This window comes from Diaporthe citri (assembly GCF_014595645.1).
Source record: "Diaporthe citri strain NFHF-8-4 chromosome Unknown scaffold_8, whole genome shotgun sequence".
NCBI lineage: Eukaryota > Fungi > Ascomycota > Sordariomycetes > Diaporthales > Diaporthaceae > Diaporthe > Diaporthe citri.
In genome coordinates this window covers 2751851-2761162 of record NW_025064853.1, presented here as the reverse complement: position 1 = coordinate 2761162, position 9312 = coordinate 2751851, and the positions used below count along the sequence as shown (strand labels likewise).

Here is a 9312-nt window from a genome sequence, read left to right as displayed (position 1 = left end):
AAGCCAAGTTGGCACCGGTCTTTCGACACCCCTGGGCATGTTCTGGTCGTGATTGGTGGTGGCCAGTCTTGTCTTGTGTGTTTCTCTGTTTTCCAAGCCATAACCCGGCGAGCCAGTCTTTCCTAGACGTCCACGTTGTGAACGCTCGGACCGGCAGATGCAAGCTGCCACTCACTCCACGCCACGGGTCTTGTTACCGGCGTCAGGTCGTGTCGGGCCGGTCCAAGGTTGGCCGTTGGTCGAAAGCCATTCCGTGGAAACCGGTCAGGTTAGGAACCGCCGTGCTGGGTCACTAGTCCGAGCCTCAGCCCGGGACTTGGACAGCCAACGCATCGCTATTGGATACTCAGCATCACCTAGTGGCCTGCTTCCTTCTCCTTGCATCAGCCCGTCGTTGTACATCGGCTCCTCTCCTGGTCTGGGTTCGGCAATCTCCACGGCGTCCCGTCGAAGGGGTCGCTCGCTCAAGGGAAAAGCCGAAGCCTTCATGTTGGATGATTCGCCGATGTTTGGGCGAATACCTAGCTGTTCTAATGAATATGGATGCATATAAGGCAGCCGAGATGATTCCCATCCGCCGATATGAGGTTCGTTTGCCGGGCCTCTGATCTCATTACGAATATATTTTGTTCTCGCTCAACTACATCTCTCATCACACCATCAGGCCATCTCTGTTTGTATCTGCACATCACATGACGAGCGACAAGTTAATAGTTATACACCTCGACAGATATCAACCACATCCGTTGGTAGTTCCAGAAGAGGACTCAAGAGAGGTTGTTTCAGCTCGGAACCTGCCAGTAGCCCGGTTGATAAGCCAGCTGTGAAGAAGCGACGTCCACAGAAGCAGTGCTACCCCGGGGGTGATATTGAAGCCTGGCAGGAGTCCTCGGATGTTTCTCAGCCCGAAGAAGCCCTCCGCGGAACTAGAGTGGAAGCGACGGCCATAGCTGAATACCACCAGCCCGCACAGCAACTGCAATCCTGCATTTCTCTTACGCCAGATAGAGGCCTGTCAACCACACAAGATATACCTGGATCTGTCATTACTCCCGTCTACAGCGACCGACTCTCATGTGAAGCCACCTACCTCGAGCAGTGGTCACATGAGCCAGCGATCTTCTTGCAGCCTTCACCTACCGCTACGGATCTCAGCCTATCAACTTATGATCCTACGCCATCTGTTACTTTCTCAAGTACTGCCTACGAGAAATGGGCCGGAATCTGTTCTGACACTTTGTTATCACCGGAAACGTGGGTGAACAGTAACCCCGAGCCCCTGCTGGAGACACAAGCTTTCACGTGCCCGCCGAAACAGTTAGAAGGCGGGGACGACTTGTACAACTACTTGCTCAACCAAACGTACCAAGAACCAACATCCTATCTTGCCGGACTCTTCAACCCAGACTTTTGCTACTATCCCTGGACTGCATCGAACGAGCTCGCCATGGGCGGTGGAGAGCATTTCCCAACGTCCCACCAGGCTCAGACTGCCTTTGCTGGCCCTGCACTTCTATCCAGACCGGAAGGAGAATGCGAGCAGCTTCCACCAGAAGGTCATCATGAGTCCTGGCCCCCTCAGCAGCTGGGGCTTACTCTCATGCCGAACTGCTCAGACCGGACTGATACCGAAATACCGGCGCAGCCCTTCCTGCAACAAGCCTTGAACAGCTGCACCTCACCCATCCGGCCTCGCGGGAAGGGCGAACTATGCCTCGATGAAGCCCCCTATGAGGGCCAGATGAGCCATAGAGACCTTTTGGTGTTGCCCAGCTCACAGCAAAGTTCACAAGACCCACAACACACGGTTGCCGGTGCGGGTGAAGAAGAAATTCTCACGGTCTCCGAGGACAGCCAGGAGGACACCGGGGCGGAATGCACCTGCGAGACTTCCAACCCTAACCCTCCCTGTTCGTCCTGTATCAACAGCCCTCGATCGTGGGTCATGGTCACATACAAGCTGAAGCCTCCTGGGCAGCGCGAGAAGAAGCCACCGAGACCCAGGAAACGTCTGGAGGAGGACGCCCGCCGACAAACAAGTCAAACACGCGATATAGGGGCTTGTATCAGGTGCAAAATCCAACGCGTTCGGGTATGAAGTACAGGCCCCATATGTGCTCGGGGGGGACAGATGCTGACCGAGACCTAGTGTATCCCCAATAAGGAGGACCCGGCTGGGCCTTGTGAAGCTTGCTCAAGAGTCGCCTTGAACTACTCAAAGAAGGTCCTCCACCACATCGGCTGCCATCGATACAAACTCCAGGAGGTCGTCCGTAAGCACCTCTATATCTCCCTTCATGGTTCCCTGTCTGTCATGTTTTGCTTCCAGAATGCATTACTTTGGGAACCGTCGCAGGTGACTAACGCGTACCAGTCTTCCGCACCTCGGGATCGAGGGTTACCGATCGGTGGCACAGTGCACAGGTCCGGAATGTAATGACGTACGGCAAGACCCTCTCTGTGCAGATGATGCAGGACTTTGTGGATATCCCCTTCGAGTACGAAGTACGGAAGGTGGCAAAGACCGGCCGAGGCAGCCACCACGACAAGACTATGCGCGAGTGGTACGACGGGACAGACGTTCGACGAGAGCCTGTTCCAGACTACGCCCTGGCTGACGTCCACCAAACCATGGCTCGATATAAGGACTACATCCGCATCAGCGTCCTCGGAGACACTGAAAGGGGCTGTCAGCCAGTCATTACGAAGCTCGTCGAAGATTATCAGAAGACAGGCCAAGGCATTGTCGGAGAGGTCTTCAAGCAGGCTTGGGCCTATTTCTGCGGCCTTCCGAGCGCGAATGAAACACTGGACTTCTTCTATCAGCCTCCGGCGAAGAAGACCGAGGAACCAAGGCCAGTATCTGAGAAGGGATTTCTCTTGGGCTTCTTCGAGTTACGCTTTGCATTGAGGCATGCCACTGGCTGGTCTTGGATACTGGAAGGAGCTATCCCAGGCGCAGAACCGATCAAAGACTTCCTGCCGCTCCGGAACCGTATTGGCACGCCGAGACTGGCGGTAGGGCAGATAGACTGCATTCGAATTGCTTGCGTCCTGAAGCCTCTTACCAAGTCGCTTCTCAAGGTACTCATGGCTTGGATTGCTGACCGACAATATGACCGCTGGATGAGCATCTTCTTTGCCACCTTCATTTTGCTCAGCGAATTGTCCAAAGCAACAGAGGATGCATATCGCCACGGATGGTATGACAAGGACCTCAAGCGCAATGTGTGTCCCTGCTCCCCACCTTACGGGCTTGTTGACTTCCACACCTTATTGACCTTTACTAGGGACCGAAGAATGCCCACATCATCAGAGACATCCATGAGAGCGCTAACATCATTCTGGCGCATTGGCACTACTTCAACTGCAGCACTGACCCTGGGAAATTCAAGTCTGAGAAGCAAAGAAATACTAGGCACAAGACGCCTCTACGGGCACTGACACCAGAGCAACTCGCCATGGTTCAGGAGCTTTGGAATGGGATTCAGCAGTGGAGGGATAGGTCACATGGTATGTGCTTCTTTCCCTGAGCTCGGTCTTCCCCTGTGGTAATTAAAGCTGCTGACTTGCGCTCAAAGACGACGAGCTGTACGACAATAAGAAAACCGAAGGATGGTGGACAAAATGGTGCCACAGCATGTCAGTACTACAGGTCTTTACAGTTCCCCTTCTCCCGTTCTTTGAATTCTTCCAGAATGCATTGCTCTGGGCTTCGTAGCAGATGACTGACAAACACAAGGTACTTTGCTGACCAGATGGTTGACACGAGCTGGAAGCCGCGCCAAGTATTTTCCTGACGGATGGTTCTTCGATATCGACCTGGCTGGACTTGTAGTACGTGCTGGAAGACTGTGTGATAGCGTGCGCGTGTTTTCTTGTTTGGTCCCTTAGTCAGTTTCTTGCTGCGTTGGTGGTTTGTGCATTGATCACAGTTTATGCAACGGGGAAAACAAACCGCATGTTCATGTTGATCCGAAGGAAGTGGGAGGCAAGGAGGCGTTTGTTACGAAGTTCACGAAGTAATGACTCTCGGGAAAAATCACCGAGGACTGAGTCATGAAAGGCACAAGCAGCTGAGTGCCGGGCTAGAGCCCCTGTCTGTCTATTGTGGCATCTTCCTCTCGGGCGCCGTGGCGGTCTCGACAACAAAGATATGGTGGATTGACCACTACGAGAAGGAGGGCAAAATGGTGGAGCTCAAGTGTACACTGACTAGCTGGAAAGACTCAAGCACTTAGCACAATACAAGTGGTAAAGCTAAAGGAAAGCAAGTGGGTTATGTCGGTCGATTGCGGGTATGAAAATTGCCAGCATGCGAATCCTTCTACGCCGGGTCGGACCGTCTCAACCTCTACACGCGTGTGGGACCAACTCTTTCTGCTCACACCACGCTGGGACAAGCACTAAGCCATGAAACTATTTGAGGACGAGGATCATCAGAACGACAAATCACAGCCTTCACCACAGCAACTGAAATAAGGGATTGGCTCAACCAGTGGTTTTGAGTGTCCACGCCTAGCACCTCAGGGTGGGTAGAGTTCCTGCTCAAGCAGATCCACGTCGTTTCACAAGACTCCAGGCGCAGAAGAGTGGAGATCTATGGAAGAACCTATTGGGTGGATTTTGCTCCATACGACACTATCAAAAAAGTCTGATAGACTATGTATGTGGCTATATTTCGTGTGCGGTATAGGTTGATGGATACGCAGGGTACTTGCAGCACTCCATTTTTATGAGGCCTTGGACCAATCCGGCGCTGAGGCCTTCTAATGAAATTACTCAACACTGAAGAATGAATCAATCATTGTTATACCCAAAATACAAGAACTTTTTGTGTGTGGGTATCATACATGAGACATCCACAACAGCTAGTATCTATCCTCCAGTGCACCCACAATCAGGCTGGGAGGCTCAATCACAATTTTCGTCCTGGATCCATATTGAAACACTTTAGTTTCCATGGGCGCAAACTGCGACAGGATCGTGCTATAGCACACAGGTTCCAGGGAGGTGAAGATGCTTGCGCATGCAGACAAACTACCCCTAGCACGGCCACGCCGGCCCTCGCGCCTTGGCCCCATGATGAGGCTCAAAAAAGCATGGCTACTTGTTTCGAGGCGGGAAAGAATTCTAGCAACGTAAAACAAGCATCTCGGTACTGGATGATAACTAAACAACTCGTAGCTGATACGAAACCATTGCGCTGGCAGGCAGTCGTCACAGTGCCCCCATTCGCAAGGACCATGGGTTATAATCACGCTTCTCCAAGGATATATATTACACAGTATAAATGCCTCCAATGATCCGACATTTGTCCTACTCAATATGTTACAATCCCCACATTTCCAGATCCGTATTTCCAGGTCAGCTCCCAGACCAGTGGGCAGCCCAAAATATATGCCGAACGAATTGAATGGCCAATAAGAGCCCGCGAAGTAAAGAGATGCCACGAAAGAAACAGTTCATACCAAGGACCCTACGGTCTAGGTGCTCAGACCGCAAGCCCAGCCCCCGACTGCAGGGTGATGCCCGCTACCACGGCTGATGAGCCCACGTCATGTCACGCCATGCAAAGCCAAAACCGTCACAGTAGCCGGCTCATGAACCAAATAATATACGGGTGATCATCACCTCACCGGCACCACGTTGGCCAAGACGTTTTCACGCCAGGACCACAGCGCCGCCCAGGTGGCCCCGGGCCCAACAGTAAGCTGGCCAGCGGCGACGCCCAAGACGGCGACGGCGGCGCGGCGGGTGGTCACGTAGCCCATCTGGCGCAGCTTCCAGACGGAGAAGAGCTCGTAGACGATCAGCGCGGTGGCCGAGACGACCATGTCGTACTGCAGGAAGGCCAGCATCGCGGCGACGGGGTCGGTGATGCCCCAGTCCGCGGCGAAGGGATCCTGCAGGCCGAAGAAGAGCTCCGAGATGGTGAGATCCGGGTGGTGGTAGGTGTAGATGAATGTGGAGATGTGGGCGGCCGCCTGCAGCCAGAACAGCACTGAGTAGGCGGCCTGGAGGATCGGGAGGTCCGGGTTCTTGTAGCGCTCCAGGGTCTGCTCGATCGGCACGTTGGGGTCCTCCATGTGCTGTTTCTCCCGAGCGGCCCTGCTCTTTCGTGAATCTTTGCCTTCCTTTGAATTCTCGCTCACCTTTGCAGCTTCGATGGCCTTGTCACTGTTCTCCTTCTTCTTCTGCGCCCCAAGGCGGTCCCACCAGCCAACCACCCTAGAAAACAACGAGACGAGAACGGCGACAAACGCGGGAGACGGCTGCCAGACTGCGACGTAGGTCTGTAGGACGTGGACGTTGGGCGTGGGTAGGATCATCAAGGTTGTCGGAATGATGTATCCGAGCACCAGCGCGGGAATCAGAGACTTGGCGACTGCCGGGCGCACGAACCGCCCGGGCGACAGATCAAAGCCCTCAAAGATGGCGAAGATGACATACAGAGGTGCCATGCGGAAGATGCCCTGCAACTGCATAAGGAACAGAGGGATGATGGGCAGCGTGATGAGGGTGCCCTTGTTGCCAGCGCGGTAGGACTCGATGATCCATATGAGGATATAAGACGTCAGCTGACCCAGGAAGAAGTTGGCCGTGTGTATCTTGGGGCCGACGTCTGGGACGCCGACCTGCAGGGAGAAGACAGAGACGAGGAAGTTGGTAAACTCGTTCAGAGCAGGTGCGCCGCTGAACCATACACGTTCCACCAGTGGTCCGTCACGGCCCCAAATCGCGGGCGGCTCGAAGGGAACACGAAGGGTGAGGGCCGATATGGTTAGGAGCAAGAGCATGGCACCAACAACCAGCAGCTTCACGAACAAGTTGGCCTTGGAGTGGATGGGTTTCGCCGGGAGCTCGTCATCGTACGGGACCGACCTCGGGCGTTTCGGGATGGGGAGCTTGTTTATCCTCACGGCAGGCCTGCAGATTGATCCCAGCCTGTCTATGCCTGGATCCAGGCCCTTGATAGAATCGAGACGCATCAGAATCGTTGACAGTAGGGGCTTCTCCTTGGCAAAGAGCGACTGCATCTGATGTGCCTCTTTCACAAACTTCTTGGCTCGCTCATGGCGGATGTCCAAGACCCGCGAGAAGACTTCTTCGATTTCCTTGTCCGTCAGGTTGTCCAGGTTGCCTCCTCGACTGTCACGCTTCTCCAACAGCACGTTGACGAGCGACGCGGGGGTCTCGATGGCATTGTTGCCTCCTTGTCCGCCGATGGGGTTCGGCTTGTGGGCGGCATCGCCGAGGATGAAGACGCGGCGAAAGAACCATTTCTCGAACACCTTCTCGTGCAAAGGGGTAAGGGTTGACGAGATGCGTTTCTCGAACACCTGGCCGAACGTAACGGTCTCGGTGATGGGTCGGTAAGCGTTCTCCTTGACGAATTGCGCCTCGTCCTCCTCGGTGTACCTCGGGATGGCCTTGCCGTACTTGGTCTCGGGCAGCTGGCTGAAGAAGAACCAGTAAAGCCTGCCCTCAGGTCCCGAGATGAGCATCTGGGAAGCACCTTCTGACTGAACCATGTACATATGTTCATAGTTCCAGTTCGGTACGTCCTTTGCGATGCCAAAGCTGCACTTGTAGTAACAGGGTACCTTGTCCAGCTCCTCTTGGTCAAGGTAGTCGGGCTGGAGCTCGCCGGCAAGGCGAAACATCTCTGCCCTGACGGTGCTGTAGATCCCATCGGCACCGACAACAATGCTGCCCTTGAAATTGTCGCCGTCCTTGGTAAGGACCTCGACACCGCCGGGGACGAGCTTGATCTGGGACACCTTCTTGTTGAGCTTGACCCTGTCCTTGTGGGCCAGGTGGTCGTAGAGGATTCTCAATAACCACTGGCGATCAAAGAAAATGCTCCGATATCCCAGCCTAAGGGCAAGGGGTTAGCAAAACAGGACACAAATACAGCAATGCAGAAAGTACAGCCGCTTACCTCTGTTCCAAGTGAGGCATGGGGTCTGTCCTTTGGGCTATTGTTCTGCCATTTTCGTCGGCGACACGCGTATGCCTGACATCGGTCTCAGGCAATGCCCTGATGGCCTCGTAGCACCCGATCTGGTCGAGGATGCGTAGCCCATTGGGGAACAAGCCGATACTTGCACCGACTTCAGGAGCGATATCTCCATGCGATTCGAGCAGGATATAGTCAATATCGAATTTCTCAAGGATGGCTGCCAACGTTAGGCCGGCAATACCGCCTCCGGCAATGATGATTTTAAAGCCCTTGCCTTGGGCCATGACAGATTAGGTTTCGGAGAAGAGGCCGTCCTTGGGACAAGACAAGAAATGTCAAAGTTAGAAAAGAGGACCACGACAGCGAAAATAGAGATAGAGTTGATGCTAAGATGCTAAGAAATCACGATAATTGACATCCTTCAGAGCGTTCTGATAAAGATAGTAAATGCATTTTGTAAGCCATGCTGCTCGACGCTGCTCAAGGTATCAATGAGGCTTCACGATGCCAACCGGGCTGCTACAGAGTCCGAATCCGATGCGGTTGCATTGCAAGAGCCTCGGCGCTGTGACAGAGGACGTGCCCCGAGCCCGAGTGGAGAGGCGGGCGGTGCAGCCGATCTAGACAGCAAAAGGTTGGAGCCCGGATCTCAGCAGATCCGGGGCGAGACGCAACTCGATCTCCGGCACTCTATCTGAAGCCCGACATACCGGATGGTGAGCTCAAGGGCAATGGCATCGGCACCGAGCCTGCTTGAGCTTGAGGAATGGCACGACATGGCATTACATGGCACAACGGAGCCGCACACATGAACATGACGACGCTGCATGTCGTCACCATGAAGGACCGCCACGAAGGTCATGGAAGCTCGTGTCATCGACGACAAAGTTGTCTTGGTTTACCGGGACCGGGCCGCCCACACGCCCGGCAGTTGAGGGTGACGGGCAGTGAGTGGTGGGGCATTCTGAAATGTTCGCACCCAGTAGCACGCAGTCCTGCGTAAACAACCCTCGCAGGGATCTCGAGGGAAGGTTAGCGCAGGGACACTTCCGTGCGTATATCAGTATGGACACCCCCATCTCCTGTTCACTCACAAAGGTGTATTTCAGGACACATATGTACGGAGTATGAGATTGTCGCGCCAAAGACTGTCGCGCAACAAGGGCGTAGTGGTCAAATCTGTCTGGCTGTCGAAACGCGACATTTGCGATCCCTGCGAGCTGTGCTGTGCCCAGACTATCCCTATCAACCAGCCCTGCCTGCCAAGCGTGCCTACCACCTGCCTGGGCGGACCGACTCTAAAGTAGCACCACGGAAAAAGCTAGGCATTGGCGTTGGCTTCGGCG

The 9312-nt window shown here is 54.3% G+C and overlaps 2 protein-coding genes across 2 annotated transcripts; one reads left to right on the top strand and one right to left on the bottom strand.

Annotated features, from left to right (window-relative positions):
• Positions 1–539: 539 nt before the first annotated feature.
• Positions 540–3721, top strand: INS49_015076 (uncharacterized protein; the record flags this gene model as incomplete). The annotated part of the gene is made up of 6 exons (XM_043175762.1): positions 540–587; positions 731–2092; positions 2150–2273; positions 2375–3228; positions 3291–3513; positions 3582–3721. The coding sequence occupies 6 exons, from the start codon at positions 540–542 to the stop codon at positions 3719–3721; spliced, it is 2751 nt and encodes a 916-aa protein (XP_043020719.1).
• A 1909-nt stretch (positions 3722–5630) lies between these two features.
• INS49_015075 (uncharacterized protein) lies at positions 5631–8250 on the bottom strand (the record flags this gene model as incomplete). The annotated part of the gene is made up of 2 exons (XM_043175761.1): positions 5631–7881; positions 7946–8250. The coding sequence occupies 2 exons, from the start codon at positions 8248–8250 to the stop codon at positions 5631–5633; spliced, it is 2556 nt and encodes an 851-aa protein (XP_043020718.1).
• Between the last annotated feature and the right edge of the window lie 1062 nt (positions 8251–9312).